This window comes from Physeter macrocephalus, chromosome 6 (genome assembly GCF_002837175.3).
Source record: "Physeter macrocephalus isolate SW-GA chromosome 6, ASM283717v5, whole genome shotgun sequence".
Lineage (NCBI taxonomy): Eukaryota > Metazoa > Chordata > Mammalia > Artiodactyla > Physeteridae > Physeter > Physeter macrocephalus.
In genome coordinates, this window is record NC_041219.1 from 86,952,683 (window position 1) to 86,974,610 (window position 21,928).

At 40.1% G+C, this 21,928-nt stretch overlaps 1 protein-coding gene and 1 pseudogene across 2 annotated transcripts in view; both read right to left on the reverse strand.

Annotated features, from left to right (window-relative positions):
• SP1 (Sp1 transcription factor) overlaps positions 1 to 21,928 on the reverse strand; it is a 55,422-nt gene that overhangs the window by 12,112 nt on the left and 21,382 nt on the right. For both annotated transcript variants that reach the window (XM_028491315.2, XM_007125762.4), the window contains exons 4-5: positions 4,439 to 4,607; positions 906 to 1,105 (exon numbers count right to left, since the gene is read on the reverse strand). In XM_028491315.2, coding sequence (XP_028347116.1) covers positions 906 to 1,105; positions 4,439 to 4,607 — 369 coding nt within the window. The remainder of the gene's footprint in view (positions 1 to 905; positions 1,106 to 4,438; positions 4,608 to 21,928) is intronic.
• On the reverse strand, positions 102 to 899 carry LOC102996825 (actin-related protein 2/3 complex subunit 3-like; annotated as a pseudogene).

The following is a 21,928-nucleotide window of genomic DNA, read 5'->3' on the forward strand; positions in this document are numbered from 1 at the left end:
TTTTGTGTCTTTTTTTTTTGACTTGAAATGTTAGAAATTTCTTTATTATTACTCATTAAGCATCAGCTTAATACTGCAGAAATTTCAAATCACCCCCCAACCCCAAATTCTTGATAAAGAGCTCTTTTAGTAAAGACACGCTCTCTTCTCTCCTCTGTATAAAACTTTACAAAATAAAGGCAAAGAACTGTGTATATCTTGCTGTAAATGCTGCCCATAGCTGTGGAGACAGTGTCTGCCCAAGGCTCCCTTTACTGTCCAGGTCCTGAAAGACTCTTGTTCATGAACTGTCTCTTCACAAAGCGAGTCCACCACTTGCTGGGTTTATAATCCTGAGGGTCAAAAACTTTCTCACAAAGTCTCAGTCCAGTCTCTTGCCTCAGCTGTTGTAAGTAGGCCCTCATCATTTCATCTTCCTGTTTGTTTGCAGGTTTGGCGTAAATTGCATTAAGTGGAAAACCAGGCTCTCCAGGAACGGGAAAATTAGTGATTCCCAGTGTATACATATTTTCCTCGCCTTGGCTTTTAGAATTGCAATTTTCTGAGTTTCTTTAGACACTCAGAAATGTAGAGAGTTATATATATCAAGATCCTATCCGATTCATTCTTAATTTCATAGTTTTTGAAGAAGACATTGGCCTTGAACTAACAGATAGCTTCACCCACAATATCTGTATCTTTTGTCTCTCTAGGAGTGGGTCCTTTGAACTGACTTTGATAGGCAACACTGCCATGTTTCCAATGAGTGTGGTGTCATGGTCCATGAGGGAAGAGTGGTAAGCCGGCATCTTGGAGGCACCCAGGTTTCAAACCCAATGAGGAGGATCGGGTTAGAGCATGGCGCTATTTTGGGTCTTTTTATCCTGGTCTATTACTACCTCTCCCTTCCCCAAGTTCCTGCTCACCTGTGTGTGTGCGTTTGTGCCTCTGTAACTCGTCCGAACGTGTGAAGCGCTTCCCACAGTATGACCAGGTACACATGAATGGCCTCTCGCCTGTATGCCAGCGCAAGTGTGCCCGTAGGTGTGAGGTCTTGCCATATACTTTGCCACAGCCTTGCATGTGGCAAATGTGCTGTTTCTTTTTGCCAGGATCCCCAGAGCCCCTGGAAGCGAGAACACAACTATTCATCATTCATTCTAGAGACAAAAATTAAAGAATCACAAAGTATCCATCATAATTACTGGATCCATTCAAAACTAATCCAAACTTTTATTTAAAAAAAAAAAAAAAAGCCCTCTCTTTAGTATAGAAAGATAAATCTTGGGCTTCCCTGGTGGCACAGTGGTTGAGAGTCCGCCTGCTGATGCAGGGGACACGGGTTCGTGCCGCGGTCCGGGAAGATCCCACATGCTGCGGAGCAGCTAGGCCCGTGAGCCATGGCCGCTGAGCCTGTGCGTCCGGAGCCTGTGCTCCGCAACGGGAGAGGCCACAACAGTGAGAGGCCCGCGTACCGCAAAAAAAAAAAAAAAAAAAAAAAAAATGATAAATCTTTAGTTGATTCGGATGTTTGATGTTTGAAGAGATAATCATTCTCAAGGTGACTTGTGAAATGTGAGAGGCATTTTCTTATATTTTTCTGGAAGTTAAGTCTCAATACAAGCAATTTCCATAAGAACTACTGTGAATATGGTGACATGGTGATATTTTTGGCTGGGAACTTACTTAATGAACAAAGCGTCTCTCCATTTAAGCACTTGGTGGAGAACTTTAAAGAAAACATAGTATTTTACAACTATAGAACTTTTCTCCTAGAATAAAGGTCAAGAGCCAAACAGTAAAGATTAAAAGCTGAAAAGAGGGCTTCCCTGGTGGCACACTGGTTAAGAATCCACCTGCGAATGCAGGGGACACGGGTTCGAGCCCTGGTCCAGGAAGATCCCACGTGCCGCGGAGGAACTAAACCCGTGTGCCACAACTACTGAGCCTGCGCTCTACAGCCCACAAGCCACAACTACTGAAGCCCATGTGCTGAGAGCCCGTGCTCCGCAACAAGAGAATCCACTGCTATGAGAAGCCCATGCACCGCAATGAAGAGTAGCCCCTGCTCACCGCAACTAGAGAAAGCCTGCACAGCAACCAAGACCCAAGGCAGCCAAAAATAATTTTAAAAAAACAAAACAAACAAACAAAAAAAAAAAACAAAAAAAAACTGAAAAGACAGAGCAACATCAGAGACTTCAGTGGAAAAGGACGATGGGATGGATAAAAGTTAAAAGAGGGGAAATAAGGACCCTAACTAATTCAAGGTATGTAAAAAAGAATATTCCCTATATGGAGCAAATCCTAAGCTCCTCTCAGGAAATCAGCTCTGAAATGTTTTTGCCAAACCAATTTGTACCATGTGTGAACCATTAGTGGGCACTGGGGAGATTTCCAAGAGGGATTTTTCTTGGGTTTTAACAGCACATATTAGTGGGGCAGGGGGAGGGGGGAACCAACCATAACAGAAATGAAATCATACTTAGGTAGAAATCACAGAATTTCCTTCAAAAACTTAAATCCACTTTAAGCTTTGTGAGAGGGAAACTCTATTGTACTCAAGTGCTTTTGATTCAGGTTTTCCCTGTAATATAGGGTAACCTACAAAGAATTCAAATTATTTCTTGTTTTGGTACATTTCTTATTTTTGTGCTTATTTTTAATGGAACAAAACTTTTAACAGATTTTTTTCAAAGGCATTTAAAAAACTATGTGACTTTTGGGCTTCCCTGATGGTGCAGTGGTTAAGAATCCACCTGCCATTGCAGGGGACACGGGTTTGAGTCCTGGTCCAGGAAGACCCCACATGCCGCGGAGCAACTAAGCCTGTGTGCCACAACTACTGAGCCTGCGCTATAGAGCCCGCGAGCCACAACTACTGAAGCCTGCACACCTGGAGCCTGTGCTCCACGACAAGAGAAGCCACTGCAATGAGAAGCCCACGCACCACAACGAAGAGTAGCCCCCGCTCGCCGCAACTAGAGAAAGCCCTGTGCAACAATGAGGACCCAAGGCAGGGGCTTCCCTGGTGGCACAGTGGTTAAGAATCTGCCTGTCATTGCAGGAGACATGGGTTTGAGCCCTGGTCCGGGAAGATCACACATGCCACGGAGCAACTAAGCCCGTGCGCCACGACTACTGAAGACCGCGTGCCTAGAGCCTGTGCTCTGCCACAAGAGAAGCCACCACGATGAGAAGCCTGCGCACCACAACGAAGAGTAGCCCCCGCTCGCCGCAACTAGAGAAAAGCCCACGCACAGCAACAAAGACCTAACGCAGCCAAAAATAAAATGAATTTATTAAAAAAAAAAAAGACCCAATGCAGCCAATAAACAAATAAATTTATAAAAAACTATGTGACTGGGCTTCCCTGGTGGTGCAGTGGTTGAGAGTCCGCCTGCCGATGCAGGGGATGCGGGTTCGTGCCCCGGTCTGGGAAGATCCCACATGCCGCGGAGCGGCTGGGCCCGTGAGCCATGGCCGCTGAGCCTGTGCGTCCGGAGCCTGTGCTCCGCAACAGGAGAGGCCACAACAGTGAGAGGCCCGCGTACCACAAAAAAAAAAAAAAAAAAACTATGTGACTTTCTATTCTCTTTCAAAATCAGTGACTTGAAAAAAAGAAAGTAACTTGGAACTCTCCAGAGATAATACTGAATAGCCAGTAAGTACACTAATGAGAAAATTCATCAGAATTCTGTTCTGTAGGACATATTAGATTCCTTGATGGAAGAATTTTCTACCCAGAACAAGTATTTTTATCTATTTTGAGAGAAAAAAAGATTATGGAAAACTCATGATTTTCACACAGCCACTGTAAAAAATCATTACAGTAGGTATGTTTCTTTTTCTTTGCCAGGCTGTTTTAAAAGCTATCTTGTAAAAAAAATTAATTAATTAATTAATTAAATAAAAGCTATCTTGTTAGGGGACTTCCCTGGTGGAACAGTGGTTAAGAATCTGCCTGCCAATGCAGGGGACATGGGTTCGAGCCCTGGTCTGGGAAGATCCCACATGCCGCGGAGCAACTAAGCCCATGCACCACAACTACTGAGCCTGTGCTCTAGAGCCCACAAGCCACTACTACTGAAGCCCGTGCACCTAGAGCCCATGCTCCTCAACAAGAGAAGCCACTGCAATGAGAAGCCTGTGCACCACAACAAAGAGTAAACCCCACTCGCTGCAACTAGAGAAAGCCCGTGTGCAGCAACGAAGACCCAACACAGCCAAAAATAAATAAATAAATTTATTTAAAAAAAAAAAAAAAGAGTTGAAAAGGATCAGAGCTGGAACCAAGACCCCATATATAATCTAATCAAAAGCACTGTACTGTCTCTGATCCCTTTGCAACACTGCCCACACTTAAAACTTAAAAAAAAAAAAAACCCCTTTCTTTTTACCTCCAAGTCTATTAATTTTTCTTCTTTATACTCTTAAGAGATTGGCTGAGTCAACTTACCTTCCTTCACTATCTTTACAGTAGGGGCAGGTGCATGCTTCCCGCCGGGTCCTCCGACCAGCTTGGGGTTGGGGATCTGGGCTGTTCTCTCCTTCCTCTCCGCCTGTTGGGTCATCATGTATTCCATCACCACCAGCCCCATGGAGGCCAAGCTGAGCTCCATGATCACCTGAAATTAAGAGAGTAAAAGGGTCAAGGTAGGAGGTAGGGGAGTTCATCACAGCCGCAGGCATCTCCGTGACACTTCACTTTTACAGCACCATTTCTTCAAAACTTTGAAGTCATATTCACTGATACTGCCCATACTTGAAATCTCAAGAATCAGAGTTGAAGAGACAAAGAGCCAATAAGTCTATGAAAACATGCTCATTCTCACTCAATTTTTAAAACGCAACTCTATTTATAATATACTTGTAATTTTTCACCTACCAGGTTACAAAAAGTTAAAACTCTAATAATGCACAGAATGGGCAAGGATACAGGGAAACAGGCATTTTTATATACAGGTGGTGATAAATTAGTACAAACTTTTTTTTTTTTTTTTTTTTGGCTGTGCCGTGCAGCTTGCAGGATATTAGTTCCCCAACCAGGGATTGAACCTGCACCCTCAGCAGTGAAAGTGTGGAGTCCTAACCACTGGACCACCAGGGAATTCCCAGTACAACCTTTTTGAAGGTCAATCTGGCAATATTATTAAAAATTTAACTGCACATCTTCAAAGAAATTTGACGTTGAATCATCAATGTCCTATGGATATTCTCATGAGTACACAAAGATATCTGACAGTAATGTTTTCTGTAGCTTTATAACAACAAAAAACTGGAAAAAATCAAAATGTACACCACTGAGGAACTAGTGAAGTAAATTATGATAAACTTATGCAATGGACTACTATACATGCGTTAAAAAGAATGAGATAAAGTTCTGTACTGTTATAGAAAGATGTACAACAAATCTCTTATTCATTCCCAGAACTAAAGTGCTATGGAACCAACCAAATGGAAGTGACTAAAAATAAGACTTTAAGGGATTCCAAACTAGAAAACATACAAAATCGGAAAGAGGAAACTTCCTAAAATGAGCAAAAAATTGTGCTGAATATTCAGTGGGAAATAGTACATGTACATTATAAATTTTAACACAAAGAGAAAAGGAAATAGCTGAGGTCAAAGTTAATTCTTTTTTTTTTTTCTTTTGGCCATGCTGTGCAGCATGACAGAATCTTAGTTTCCCAACCAGGGACTGAACCCACGCCCCTTGCAGTGGAAGCACAGTCTTAACCACTGAACTGCCACGGAAGGTCCTCTAAGTTAATTCTGTGTAGCTAGATATACACCCCAGGAAAGTTTCGGTTTGGGATTGGATGCTTTTCAGAATGCTACAAAAAGGAAGAAAATATCGTGCATACAATCTATTATGTTACTTGATGTCATTTCCTTTTAAAGATAAATTTGTGGACTTCCCTGGTAGCACAGTGGTTAAGAATCCACCTGCCAATGCAGGGGACACGGGTTCAATCCCTGGTCCGGAAAGATCCCACATGCCGTGGAGCAACTAAGCCCGTGCGCCACAGTTACTGAGCCTGCCCTCTAGAGTCCGTGAGCCACAACTACTGAGCCCACATGCCACAACTGCTGAAGCCCGCGTGCCTAGAGCCTGTGCTCTGCAACAAGAGAAGCCACCACGAGAAACCCGAGCACCAGAAGGAAGAGCAGCCCCCGCATGCCGCAACTAGAGAAAGCCCACGTGTAGGAACAGTCCCAAAGCAGCCAAAAATAACTAAAATTATTTTTTTTAAATAAATTAAAGATAAATCTGTCTGAATCACTATAATTTCTGTCCTGGTTAAATTAAAGTAGATAAATGCTACAAAGCTCCAAGCCAGTGTTTCTCAACTTTTTAAACTTGCAACCCTCAGTTAAAAAATATATATATGACACTGTGACCTAGTACATAAACATGTAACTGAAACAAGTTTCACAAAAAATGCTTACCCTTATGATAAGCAGGGTATTCTGAAATTTTCTAGACTCTATTTAAATTTTTTTCCCTTAATGCTGGTCATGACCCAGTATATTGATTTTATGAGTTACTAATGGGTTACACTTGACATTTTCAAACACCGCCGCTCTAGGCCAATAGACAGAAGCAATGTTTTAAAGGAATACATAACATTCTTTTCAAGCTTTTAAATCTACCAATAAGCATTCACCTATGAAAGCACCTTGTAAATAAGTTAATGACTCTATCCATATTTAAGATTCCAATAAATGGAGAGTGTTGAAATGGCCAGCTTTGTTTTATCTATTTTATAAAGAAGGAAACTAAATAAATGGGGTAGGTCAGACTTAACATCTAGAAACCTAGGCTCTTGACCACTTCTGTACCTAATTTCAACTCTTTTCAGCTCATCAACATAATTTTGAGTCATAATACCTAATAAGCAGCTCTCTTTGTACTTTCTTTCTCACTCTACCACTTCTAAGCACCAGCTTATTGCATTAAAATAAATTTAATTTGAATATTTTGAGATTTTCATGATACTGGCAGAACCAAAACTGGAAAGTACTGGAGTACAGGTTAAGAACAAGTTTTGAAGTAAGACAGACCCTAGATGAGAGTCCCTACACTATGATTTGATTAGCTTTTCTGGCAGTGATCAAGTAACTTCTCTAGTTATCAATTTCTCCATCAGTAAAATTGGGATGAAATATTAACAATCTCAAAGTTATTGTGAAAAACAAATGAAATAATACATGTAAGGCGCTTAGCATAGTATCTGTCACATAGCAAACAGTCAATACATTGTAGCTATTACTATTAGGAAAATATATGTGGAAAAAACATAGTGAGAAATCATGGAATAAGATACACCAGTATTTCATTTAATCATTCCACCTTAAAATTGTATGTGTTACTGAGTGGAAACTCCCCCTAGCGGGGATGGAGAATTTATCCTTTAAAATAAGCCAAATAGCTCAGCAGACAAACAGGATGCTAGTTAGTATTGCCAGTGGTTACCTACCAAAAATTACCCTCAGAAGAGAAATTTATAAAACTGTAGATCCAGCTATCTATAACAGGTCTTTATAAATAAGACAAAACTGTGGTGCATATCAGCAGATCATCTTCTTTGATCTATTTTCCAAGCTAACCTAACTCCATTAAAATTTGAGAAGCAATCCATTAATCCCCAAAGTTCTCCCCTGTCCCAATCAACTGGAAAGAGGCAAATCTTTCTCCATTTTATTGAAACATAAGAATAATATTCAAGGGCTTCCCTGGTGGCGCAGTGGTTGAGAGTCCGCCTGCCGATGCAGGGGACACAGGTTCATACCCCGGTCTGGGAAGATCCCACATGCCGCGGAGCGGCTAGGCCCGTGAGCCATGGCCACTGAGCCTGCGCGTCCGGAGCCTGTGCTCCGCAACAGGAGAGGCCACAGCAGTGAGAGGCCCGCGTACCGCAAAAAAAAAAACAAAAAACAAAAAACAAACAAACAAAAAGAATAATATTCAAGATAGGCATAATACACTAAATAGGGACACAAAGAAATACTCAGATATCTGGACTACTAAAACTAAATCTCTAACCCTCTTTTCAAATTCTTACGAAATGGACAGTCCTCCTGGACCCCCACAATGATTTCAAATTTTTTTAAAATAAGAAAACTGAGAATGGGCTTAGATAAAATGAACAATTTTGAATTTCATTTAACAAAAAGAAGGGATAAAATGTCAACAAAGCATCAACATCAGACCAAAATCTGTTTCCTGCCTCTTTTAATAACAGTTTTAGAAAAAGAACAGTTTTATCTTAAAATGTGGCACTGGTTAAGCAATGAAATAAATTAAAGATTTTCCTTTCCATGATTAAAATAACTAGTAAACCAAAGGCACAGTTTAATGACAGTCTTGCCCAACCCAGTGGTTGCCTCTAGCATCAGTTTCTGAAATAGCTATAGCAGTTACACACTTTTTTAGTTTCCTCAAAGTGAAGAAGTGTGCTGAAGTCATGAACTTTCAAGACCACCACATGGTAAGTCAAACACCCTATTCTTCTCTGAGAAAAAACTTGGGTAATACTAAAATAAGATGAAATAAGAACCTCCTCAATAATTTTCAGAAGGGTGGTTCCCATACACTTCCCTATTTATCTGCTTTCTGAAATGATTTTGGGAACACCGTGTTCTTTAACTTTAATTCAGTAAGTATTAATACAGTAAGACTACAACTTTAAAACTATACCGGCTTCCCTGGTGGCGCAGTGGTTGAGAGTACGCCTGCCGATGCGGGGGACACGGGTTTGTGCCCTGGTCTGGGAAGATCCCACATGCCACGGAGCGGCTGGGCCAGTGAGCCATGGCCGCTGAGCCTGCGCCTCCGGAGCCTGTGCTCCGCAATGGGAGAGGCCACAACAGTGAGAGGCCCGCGTACCGCAAAAACAAACAAACAAACAAACAAAAAAAACTATACCTATATTAAACACACACTGGATTTTCTGAATATGTTTCAATTTACGCAACAGATTTAATTCAAAGAAGCATATCTCAGACCACAAAGTGTTTGTGTCTTTTCAGCCATGTTGAAACAGAATATTCGTTAACACCACTTATGCATGAGGAACAGGGTATCCAGAATATGGCCCCAAATCAAGAAATAAAAACGTCTCTAACGACTTTCCTGGTGGTCCAGTGGGTAAGACTCTGTGCTCCCAATGCTGGGGGCCCGGGTTTGATCCCTGGTCCGGGAACTAGATCCCGCATTCCACAACTAAGAGCCCACATGCTGCAACTAAGACCCCACATGTTGCAACTAAGACCTGGTGCTGCATTAAAAAAAAAAAAAAAAAAAAAAAGTCTCTAGTAACAGAAATGGATGATTCACAAAACATAGGGATCCAGGGATTGAACCCAAGCCCTCAGCAGTGAAATTCCTAACCCCTGGACTGTCAGGGAATTCCCCTTTATATCTCTAAATAATAATAATTTTATTAATCTAGTTTCCCAGTCCAAACAAAGTATATTAGAGGTAGCAAATTAGAGAAAAAGGAATAGAAGAATCAAACCTTTAATGGCACAAAAACTGACAACTGGTAGTGATATATACAAATGACCCACAAATCCATCCCTATATGGACTATTTGGTTACTCTTGAAGTACAGTCTAATGTAGAAGAGATAGGATAAATGCTTGATTCTGTCAATTAGTATTTTTAAAATAATGAGTTGGTTTCCTAGACTCCTTAAAAAGTGACTAATGAGTTTTCCTTTTCTTAAAAATCAAGTTTCTTGAGATACAATTCACATACAATAAAAATTCACCTTTTTAGTAAGTTTAGACCAGGGTTCTCAAACTGGCACCATTATACTCCCCAGGAGACATCTGACAATATAGGCATTTTTGATTTTCATGTTTGGCATCTAGTGCTGCTAAATATTCTACAAGGCATAGGACAGCTTTCCTCCACCACCACCCCCAAATAATTACCTGGATCAAAATGTCAATAGTGCTGAGGTTGAGAAACTATGCTTTAGACAAATGTATACAGTAAGTAACGTAACCACTAATAAAGCACGATACAGAATATTTCCACCACCTCAAGTAGTTCCCTTAAGCCCCTCCCCGTAGTCAGTCTTTTTTGCATTGATACGAACTCATGGATTTAAACATATTTGATGCTTCAATCCACTGCAGTTATTATCCTTACTGATGCTCAAGCTATCCTGCACTTGGCCACAGAGCCATCAAGTTGGCTCCTTTGTTCTTTGACAAGACGTCTCACGTTTGATATTAATTTTCTGCTTTAGATCTAGAATCAGCTATTTCTTCAAGTATTCCTAGTTTCTTTTTATGGGAAATTAGTATTCAGGTACCGTAATCTGGTCCTCTAGTCATTTTAGTTATTTGAAGCTGTAGTAGATTCCACAGGAAGGGATCATGTGAACACTATTTCCTTTATTCTTACATGTTAGTGATCTTTATACTTGGAGGTCTATTTGTCTGAACAGAAAACTCTTGGTTGTTGTTTTATTTCCTTGATTCTCTTAAATGTTAATCCATCACATTCTAACACTAAACATGCTATCAAAAAGTCTAGTGAAAATCCATTTTCCTTCATTTGTAAGTGATTAGGTCTTTTTTTGTTAGGATGTCCAAATGTCGTTTTTCTTTAAAGTCCACCAGTTTTAACAGACTATGTCTCAGTGTTGGCCATTCTGGGTTGATTTCCCCAGGCACATTTAAAAAATTTTTAAATAGATTTATTTATTTATTTAATTTTTTTTGCCTGCATTGGGTCTTTGTTGCTGTGCGCCGGCTTTCTCTATTTGCGGCAAGCAGCGGCTACTCTTCGTTGCGGTGCGTGGGCTTCTCTTGTTGCAGAGCATGGGCTCTAGGCGCACAGGCTTCAATAGTTGTGGCTTGCGGGCCCGAGAGCACAGGCTCAGTAGCCGTGGCTTGCGGGCTTAGTTGCTCCGCAGCATGTGGGATCTTCCCGGATCAGGGCTCGAACCCGTGTCCCCTGCATTGGCAGGCGGACTCTCAACCACTGCGCCACCAGGGAAGCCCCAGGAAAGCTCTTTAATTGGGAACAACTAGGCTTGTTTCTTCCTTTATCCTGTCTGGAAAGAGGTCACAATGACCAACGGTGGAGTAGTTGCAAGCATGGCAATTGTCCCACACTAAGGCAAAGGTAAATGTGGCAGGGGTTCCTACTGTTACCTGGAGATGCCACACCAACTTTGGACTCACTACCTCCAGATTTCATATTATATGAGAACAATAAACCCCTATCTGGTCAAGCCACTGCAATAGGTTTTCTAGTACACACAGCTAAATGCATTCCCTAACTACAAAAAAAAAAGGGAATTATGTTTTCTTAACGTGAGTCATGACTATATTGGGCATACAAATTTTTCTTGACTGCAGTCTGTATCTCAGTATGTTCTACCAGTATTCTGTGTCACTACTTTGTGTGACTCAAATTGATGAGTCTTTAATTTTCTTTGTCCAGCTCCCAGAACTATGCCGTAAGTGGGTAAGCATGTAACAAAAAACTCTGATGATAATTTTGTATCAAACTAAACCACATAAGAATAGAGAATGGGCAACAGAAATTTATTTCCTTCTGCTCCAGAATGCAAGCCCTTGCTAATTCATCAGTAACTTGTGCCCTATAGAAATCCATATATATATATCTTGCTTCTAAACTTATCTATTACACATTGAACCTTTCCTGTTTTAAAATTACCACAACATATTTTATACACACACACGCATGTATAAGTTATAGGCTTTACTACATATAAACTTACTTAAGAGCTTACCCCTATAGTGCCTTATACCACCATGTGGATTCCCTAAAGGCAATCTGTAGAAATGTTTATCAATTATTTACTGTCTATTGCTCCAGGTACTATACAAAGCTCTGAAGATTCAAAGAAATAGTTCTCACTGTTGAAAAGCTTGTAGTTCACTAAAGAGAGAAACAGACAATTTCAAAATAATGATATAAATATTACAGTAAAAGCCATTCAAAAGATGTTCCAGAACTGAAAAGGGTAATTTCTCCAGTCTGGAATTTCAGAGAAGGCTTGCTTCCTAAAGGAACTGAGATTTGGGCCAAACTTCAAAGAATGCATAGGAGTTAGCCAAGTGAAAAATGTTGGCAAGGGAAGGGCATCCCAGGCAGAGGGAAGACTATGAGCAGCATAAAGGAATGTAGTGGAGTGTGGGATGATGGTGGAGTAGAGGGAGAAGATGTAGGTGGAGAGATGAACTTCAAAACAGATGATATTATTAGATGCAAGACAGATATTTAAATGACTGATTTTTTAAAAAGCTGATGGTAGATAGAGTATGGAGAGATAAGCACTTTCATACAACTGCTAATAATATGACTGCACAAAAGCATATGTCAGGCAAACAGCACGGTGTGTGTAGGGCATGTTGGCAATACAGACCAAGTCTTTTTTTTTTTTTGTGGTATGCGGGCCTCCCTCTGTTGTGGCCTCTCCCGTTGCGAAGCACAGGCTCCGGACGCGCAGGCTCAGCGGCCATGGCTCACGGGCCCAGCCGCTCCGCGGCATGTGGGATCCTCCCAGACCGGGGCGCGAACCCGGTTCCCCTGCATCGGTAGGCGGACGCGCAACCACTGCGCCACCAGGGAAGCCCCAGACCAAGTCTTTAAGATGTGACTAATATTTAATCCGGCAAGTATACCTCTAGGAATAAGGACATGTGCCAGATATTGTATCAAGCTCTGGAGAAAGATGTAATCCTGGCCATTATAAAGCTTCCCAGCTTCATTATCTCACTGGGAAGACACAAAATGAAATCAACAAGTATAATATCTGTCCTATAATTTGTATATTAAAGTACTAATAAAACACTCTAATAAGAGAAGTATTAGAGTTGGGAGGGGGACTATTAGAAGGAAAAAAGTGGAATATTCTGGGCTATTTCATTAGATAATGGTGAGAGATAATAAAGGTCTAAAGTAGGGCAGTGGTTCCAGTAAAGAGAAAGGCATGGATAAAAAAGTATTTAGGATTTAAAAGAAAGCAGGATTTAAGTGGCTGAATACAGGGAACTTCAAAGTTTCTGGGATATAAATGAAAACAGCAAGACTGCCAGGGATACGAACAAAAGACAGGCAACAAGCATTTTTAAAGATTTTTCGAAGATACAGACTAAGGGACTCATTAAAACTAAATAACCCAGGGAATTCCCTGGCAGTCCAGTGGTTACGACTCCATGCTTCCACTGCAGGGAACTGGGGTTTGATCCCTGGTCAGGGAATTAAGATCCTGCAAGCTGTGCTGTGCAGCCAAAAAAAAACAAAAACAAAAACTGAATAACCCAGTAAACTCACTCCTAGGTATATAATCAAGAGATATAAAAACATGTCCACACAAAAACTTGTACACAAATGCTCAAAGCAGCATTAGTCATAATAGCCAAAAAGTAGAGACAACCCAAATGTGTATCAACTGATGAATGGATAAACAAAATTCGGTATAGCCACACAATGAAATATTATTTGGCAATAAAAAAGAATGAAGTACTGATACATGCTACAACATGAATGAAACTTGAAAACATTATGCTAAGTGAAAGAAGCCAATCCCAAAAGACCATATATTGTATGATTTCATTTATAAGAAACATTCAGAACTGGCAAGTACACAGAGATGGAAAGTAGATTAGTGACTGTCTTGGACTAGGGATGAGGAATGAGAATGGGGCATGATAGCTAATGGGTCAAGTGGTGTTTCTTTTTTGGGGTGATGAAAATGTTCTTAAATTCGAATTGTGGTGGTAGTTGCACAATTCTGTGAATATACTAAAATCCACCGAACTGTACGTTGTTTTTTTTTTTTTTGGCGGTACGCGGGCCTCTCACTGTTGTGGTTTCTCCCTTTGCAGAGCACAGGCTCCGGACGCACAGGCTCAGAGGCCATGGCTCACGGGCCCAACCGCTCCGCAGAATGTGAGATCTTCCCGGACCGGAGCACGAACCCGTGTCCCCTGCATCGGCAGGCGGACTCTCAACCACTGCGCCACCAGGTAAGCCCTGAACTGTACGTTTTAAATGGGTGAATTATAGAGTATATGAATTATAGCTCAATAAAGCTGTTTTAAAAAGCAAACTATAGTTCAAAAAGTTCTTTTTTAAAAAAGGAAGGAAGGAAGGAAAAAAGAAAAGGTTCAAAGAGGAAAAGTGAAAAGAAAAAATCTACACTGTCAGGAATAGGGAGACAGAAAATATTTATTTTTTTATTTATTTTAATACAACAAATCTTTATTTCACCTCTGTTATGTGCCACACACTAAATTTAGGTTCTACAGTCAAGGACCCAAACTCTAGTGAGATAAAACACAAGACAGAAAAAGGTATCTCTAGCTGCCTTTTTTGCTCTGGATGTCAGGAAGCTGAGAGACAAACCATATGTTCAAAGTAACTTTAGATATTGAAGTTACAATATCACACCCATGTCACACTTCAAAAATAATTCTGGGAAGATAAAGTTCAATGTTTACAAAAATGTCTGGAAAGAAAGACTGGAAAAAAATTTAAAAACACTAATATTGGTTTCTTTAAATGATGGGTTGACTTCTTTATATTTTTCATATTAAACAGAATGAAAAATAAAGGGAGGGAGCAGAGTTAAATACACACACATATATATATTTAAGTATGAAAAGAAAACAATTATCAAACTTTTAGGGACTTCCCTGCTGGCACAGTGGTTAAGAATCCGCCAGCCAATGCAGGGGACTCGGGTTCGAGCCCTAGTCCGGGAAGATTCCACATGCCGTGGAGCAACTAAGCCCGTGCGCCACAACTACGGAGCCTGCACTCTAGAGCCCATGCTCCGCAACAAAGAGTAGCCCCCACTCGCTGCAACTAGAGAAAAGCCCGCGTGCAGCAATGAAGACCCAATGCAGCCAAAAATAAATTATTAAAAAAAAAAACTTTTATAAGGCACAGACCGTAGAGATCTATGTTATGATTTTTTGAATTCATTAAACAAATCACAAAAGAAAAGATCAATTCATTTGACATACAAAAATGAAAAGCTTCTGTATTAGAAAAATCCAGTAAGAATTTGAGGAAGTTATTTTCAGCAAATGAATTTCTTTATTGAAAAAAAAAGAGCTCAGGCAAGTTCCTAAAAATATTATCATGCCAGTAGACAAATCAACTGGTATAATCTGTAAACAAGCAGAAGGAGGGCTTCCCTGGTGGCACAGTGATTAAGAATCCATCTGCCAATGCAGGGCACATGGGTTCGAGCCCTGGTCCAGGAAGATCCCACATGTCCCGGAGCAAATAAGCCCACGGTATGTGAGATCTACTGAGCCTGCGCTCTAGAGCCCGTGAACCACAACTATGGAGCCCGTGTGCCACAACTACTGAAGCCCGTGCACCTAGAGCTGCTGCTCTGCAATAAGACAAGCCACCGCAATGAGAGGCTCATGCACCACAGCGAAGAGTAGCCCCTGCTCACCACAACTAGAGAAAGCCAGCACACAGCAACGAAACCCAATGCAGCCAAAAATAAATTAATTAATTAATTTTAAAAAAAGAACCCGCCTGCGAATGCAGGGGACACGGGTTCCAGCCCTGGTCCAGGAAGATCCCACATGCCACAGAGCAACTAAGCCTGTGCGCCACAACTACTGAACCCGTGTGCCACAAGTACTGAAGCCTGCACATCTAGAGCCCGTGCTCCACAACAAGATATGCCACCGCAATGAGAAGCCTGCGCACCGCAACAAACAGTTGCCCCCCGCTCGCTGCAAGTAGAGAAAGCCTGCGCACGGCAACAAAGATCCAATGCAACCAAAAATAAAAAATAATAAACAAGCAGAAGGAAAAATATTCAGCCTTACTAATAAGCAAAAACATAACCTATTTGGGGAAAGGTCAGAGTCCATAAAAATGCTCATCATTGAAAAAAATCCAACTATGGAAAAAGTCATTTGAACAGACACTCATCAAATTATTTACAACAGCAATAGAAGAAATGAATTAAAATGTAAATAAACTGTTCAAGTAACCTGATGGACTACTAGGCAGTCAGTAAAATTTATGATTAATTAAAGTATAACAATTTAGACAAAATGCTTATGCTATATTACCGAACAAACCAAGAAACACATTACATGCATACTAAGAAAAAAAGCTATGCTAAAGAAACACTGGGTTGGCCACAAAGTTCGTTTGGGTTTTTCCATAGGATGTTACAGAAAAACCCGGACAAACTTTGCGGCCAAGCCAATACATACATTAAAATTTATATAAAGTAGAGCAAACACCAAATTGGTGATTGTAATGGGAAGTGTTATTAGTTTTGTTTTTCCCCTTTCTCCTCATATTTTCTATAGTGTAATTATACAACTTTTATCATTAAAAATACCTACACAGTGAAAACAAAAATCAGCCTATGCATCTCCCCACTTTTTGGTATATTAACAGTGTTTTACAGTGTTGTTGTTTTTTTCAATATATTCGGCTGCGCCGGGTCTTTAGTTGCAGCACTCAGGATCTTCATTGCCACATTCGGGATCTTTTAGTTGCGGCATGTGAACTCTTAGTTTCAGCATGTGGGACCTAGTTGCCTGACCAGACACTGAACCCAGGGTCCCTGCTTTGGGAGCATGGAGTCTTAGCCACTAGACCACCAGGGAAGTCCCTATTTTTTAAAAAAAATTTATTTTATTTTTTAAGTGGACCTGAAACTATCAATGTAGAACTTTTTTTAAATTGGAGTATAGTTGCTTTACAATATTGTGTTAGTTTCTACTGTACAGCAAAGTGAATCAGCTATACATATACATATATCCCCTTTTTTGGATTTCCTTCCCATTTAGGTCACCGCAGAGCACTGAGTAGAGTGCCTTGTGCTATACAGTAGGTTCTCATTAGTTATCTATTTTATACATAGTATCAATAGTGTACATATATCCATCTCCATTACAGCGTTTTTTAAAAACTGGTTCTTGACATTGCAGAAACTGCAGTTTTCCTTAAGTACAGGGCAATCAGCACAATGATTGCAAAGGCTCTCACCAGTAGGTGTCGCTGTAACTAAGTGATAGGTGTTTTAAAAGCCCACCCTCCCAGGGAAGAGTGTTTAGGAGGAAGAAAAAAAGAGGGGAAAGGTGTGCAGTGTATGCACAAATTTTAAATGGGACCATTTGAAGAACTATAATTCAGATGTGTCTTCATCAAATCTACATTTTTTTCCCCAGTTTTGGTAATGTTTCCTTAACTAAACACTTTCTGGTTTTACATTATCCATCGTGAATCCAAAGGTACACATTTCCTTATTTTTCATATCCAAGAAAACTAAGGATTTGAAAATTTGATCATCATTAGTAACATACCAAAATTCCTATAAATTCCAAGACTTTCACCTACTTCCCATCTCTGTCAACATCATTCCATGGTGAAAACTGTTTTTCAAGACAGAGAAAGGAAATAAAATTGTCTTACGAAATCCCCCAGCTCTCACCATAGTGATAATTTCCTGGGAAAGGGACTCACTTTAACATCCCTCGCAAACTAGCTATAATTACCTATTATTATTCAGACTGTTATGATTTTAAATTCATTTAAATATATAACATACACCAGAGGAAAGCTGTGGAGAAGGAGCATAAAGCTTAAGAGAATATAGTTGGGAATTCTCTGGTGGTACAGTGGTTAGGACTCTGTGCTCTTACTGCTGAGAGCCCAGGTTCAATCCCCGGTCAGGGAACTAAGATACTGCAAGTGGCACGGCCCAGCCAAAAAAAATTTTTAATAAAAATTTAAAAAAATAATGGGGCTTCCCTTGTGGCGCAGTGGTTGAGAGTCCACCTGCCAATGCAGGGGACACGGGTTCGATCCCTGGTACGGGAGGATCCCACATGCCGTGGAGCAACTAAGCCCGTGCACCACAACTTCTGAGCCTGCGCTCTAGAGCCCGCGAGACACAACTATTGAGCCCATGAACTTAGAAGCCACCGCAACGAGAAGCCCGCGCACTGCAACAAAGAGTAGCCCCCACTCGCCGCAACCAGAGAAAGCCCATGCGCAGCAACAAAGACCCAACACAGCCAGAAATAAATAAAATAAAATACTTTATTTTAAAAAAAATAATAATAATTAAAAAAAAATTTTTTAAAGACACCCCTTTTTAAAAAAAGAGAATACAGTCGTTTGGTTTAGTAAGAACACAAAAGTGACAATAAATAGGAGAATGATAAAAATTAATTTTGGACTTATTTCATGCCTCTATCACTTCCCTGATTAAAGGAGAGATTAACACAATCCTAACCACTGGACTGCCAGGGAATTCCCTTGACTGACTTTCGAACTGTTCATATTCAACTGACATTTTAAATTACTGAGAGCCTCTGATGATTAAAATTAATAAGGGGCATTACATACACTGTAATGCACTATTATGGTGCAGCTGGACAAACTTAGGTATGAATCCTGGTTTCACCACTTATTAGCCAAGGAACCTCTCTGAGCCTTACTTTCCTCAATGGCAAAAAGGATACTGGGATAACTAATAAAAATTAATATACAGCATACCTAGCATTGTTCCTGGCACTTAGGAGGTACTCAATAAATCACCATATATTAAGAAAATAAAAAGGCTAAATGTGACTTTTAATGTTTTTTTCCTCCCATCTACACATGTACCCGTACTACCCACAGTATGTTCTTTTGAATTTATCTAGGGGAGTTGTAACACCAAATTCTATCATTAGTGTTTAAAACAGCAGCAATAAAATACTGTAAAACAAAGAATAAAATGCACAGTAATCTAACATTTTGTTTCTAACCACTGGATTTACCACTGAAAAAGGATAATCATATCGAAGTCTTCAAATTATACATAATTCCCATTAAAAATAGCTTGGGGTTGATTAGTAATGCAGAAATAACTGTTCTGGGGACTTCCCTGGTGGCGCAGTGGTTGAGAGTCCGCCTGCCGATGCAGGGGACACGGGCTCGTGCCCCGGTGCAGGAAGATCCCACATGCCGCGGAGGGGCTGGGCCCGTGAGCCATGGCCGCTGGGCCTGCACGTCCAGAGCCTGTGCTCCGCAACGGGAGAGGCCACAGCAGTGAGAGGCCCACGTACCACAAAAAAAAAAAAAAAAAAAAAGGAAATAACTATTCTGAATACACAGTGTACTCCTGAAAGTAGAAAGAAACTGTGGATAAAATTTCATGTTTTCAGAAAATTTCCTAGATAAAATATAACAAGGAGATGCTGTTTGATGATAAAGCATGAAAGAATGCTAAAGCAAAGTAGAGATGTACATAGTAAAGATAAGTACCTCAAACTCAAGTATCCTAGAGGCTTTCACTAATAAGACCAAATTAATTTCTCTAGTAGGGCCTGAAGAAAAATGAATAATAGTAGCCATCTATCATGTTCTGTGAATAAGAGTCTAAAAAATATTTATAGTATTATTAACAGTAATGGAAACCAAAAAGGGGGTGAAAATATCCCAAATTCTACCATCACAACAAATTAACTATTATTATCCTTTTCATCTTCCCCTCAATTACTATTTATTTGCACAAATAAACTTTACATATTTGTAATCATAATACAGTAACATTAAGCATAAAAATCTGAATTAATATTAAGAAGTAACTCTTCGGGGACTTCCCTGGAGGTCCAGTGGTTAAGACTCTGTGCTTCCAATGCAGGGGGTGCAGGTTCAATCCCTGGTCGGGGAACTAAGATCCCACATGCCACTCGGCGGGGCCAAAAAAAAAAAAAAGAAGTAACTCTTCAGATCCATACCATCCTGAGATCCCTGAAGTGACAATGTAAATAGGTACTTACATATTGGGTATCTTTTAATGATAGAGTTCTCTAAGTTTATGCCCACAGTGCAATTATATAATCTGATACAGTACAGCTGACATTTTAAACTTCCCAAGCATAAACTCCAAGGTAACTTTTTAATATGAGAACTAGACTTACCCTTGTCTTAATTGTCCAGTTTACTACATAAATACTAAAAGCAGATACTCTATTTATATCTAGTGTTACAGAAACACATCACAGCTTTAAACTGTCAATGACAGTATGACAAAAGAATAAAAGATGGAAATGCTACTCCATGAAAATATACAGATGTTCATCTATGCATTTGTGAATTCCTTTTCCTAAACTGGTGTCCTTCAACTTTTGCTTAATATGGCAATGAATAATTCAGATGTATACATTTTATTTCACATATTCTGAGTTTTCTGTTTTTTTAATACTGATTATGTAATAAATGAATCCACTAACATACTCTTGAGGACTTATGCTAAGAAAATGATTTAAAATGAGAAAACTGGACTTCCCTGGTGGTGCAGTGGTTAAGAATCCACCTGCCAATGCAGGGGACATGGCTTTGAGCCCTGGTCCTGGAAGATCCCACATGCCGCAGAGCAACTGAGCCTGCGTGCCACAACTACTGAAGCCCGTGCGCCTAGAGCCCGTGCTCCGCACAAGAGAAGTGCAATGAGAAGCCCGCGCACCACAATGAAGAGTAGCCCCCGCTAGCTGCAACTAGAGAAAAGCCCATGCGCAGCAATGAAGACCCAACGCAGCCATAAATAAATAAATAAATAAAATGAGAAAACTATATGTTCTATTATATACTATATTTAAAATACAGGAAATCTTGAAACTGCCTGAGTATCTGACAAAAGAGAACAACTTGATATAATATTACACAGTAATTTAAAATCACCCCTCTGAAAGTGAAATATAAAACAAGGATCCCTACTATTGTGCCTCTTATTTAAAAAGACAAGAATGAGGGCTTCCCTGGTGGCGCAGTGGTTGAGAGTCCGCCTGCTGATGCAGGGGACACGGGTTTGGGCCCGGGTCCGGGAAGATCCCACATGCCGCAGAGCGGCTAGGCCTGTGAGGCATGGCCGCTGAGCCTGCGTGTCAGGAGCCTGTGCTCCTCAACGGAAGAGGCTACAACAGTAAGAGGCCCGCGTACTGCAAAAAAAAAAAAAAAAAAAAAAGACAAGAATGAAATGAGGTACAAATATTAAAAAGGAGTAGGTAAAATTATTTGTAGATGACATGACAGTATCCCTGGAAAATAACTAAAAATCACTAAAGAAAGTCACTAAAAATTATTGAAAGCAATAAGATTGTAATACAGTCAATTTAAAATTAACACACAAGTCAATAGGTTTCCTATATACAAATAAGAGCCAGTTAGAAATAAAATGGAAGAAAAGATCCTATTTGCAATAGCAGCGAAAACTATACGAAGCTTAAACTTAGCAAGAAATGTGTAGGATCAATAAGAAAATAATGAAAGTATAGTATGAGTCAATCAAAATAAAAATTCCAAAAGAATTTATTAGGGGAACCTGACAAAATATGTCCAATTCATCTGAAAGAATAAGAGACTAATTAGGAAAAAAAATTTTAAGTAGTAATAAGGGAAAATATTAAAATTTTCATAAAGGAAGAGTTATTAAAACAAAGTGTCAGAAAAATAATAAAATTAAAACAGGCAACTCACAAGAGAAAACAAATGTAAATAATAAATGAAAATATATTTAACTCCCTAATAATCAGACAATGCTAATTAAAGCAAGAATCTTTTTATCCCACATCATACTGGCAAAGATTGATATCAATGGGAGTATAAATTGTTAGTTTTCTGAAATTCAGTTTAGCTGTAAATATCAAAACATTAAATGTATAAAACCTCTGACCCACTAATGCTTAAAAAAATTTTTTGAGGTCAAATTAACATAACATACAATTACCTATTTAAAAGTGTACAATTCAGGGACTTCCCTGGTGGCGCAGTGGTTAAGAATCCGCCTGCCGGGGTTTCCCTGGTGGCGCAGTGGTTGCGCGTCCGCCTGCCGATGCAGGGGAACCGGGTTCGCGCCCCAGTCTGGGAGGATCCCACATGCCGCGGAGCGGCTGGGCCCGTGAGCCATGG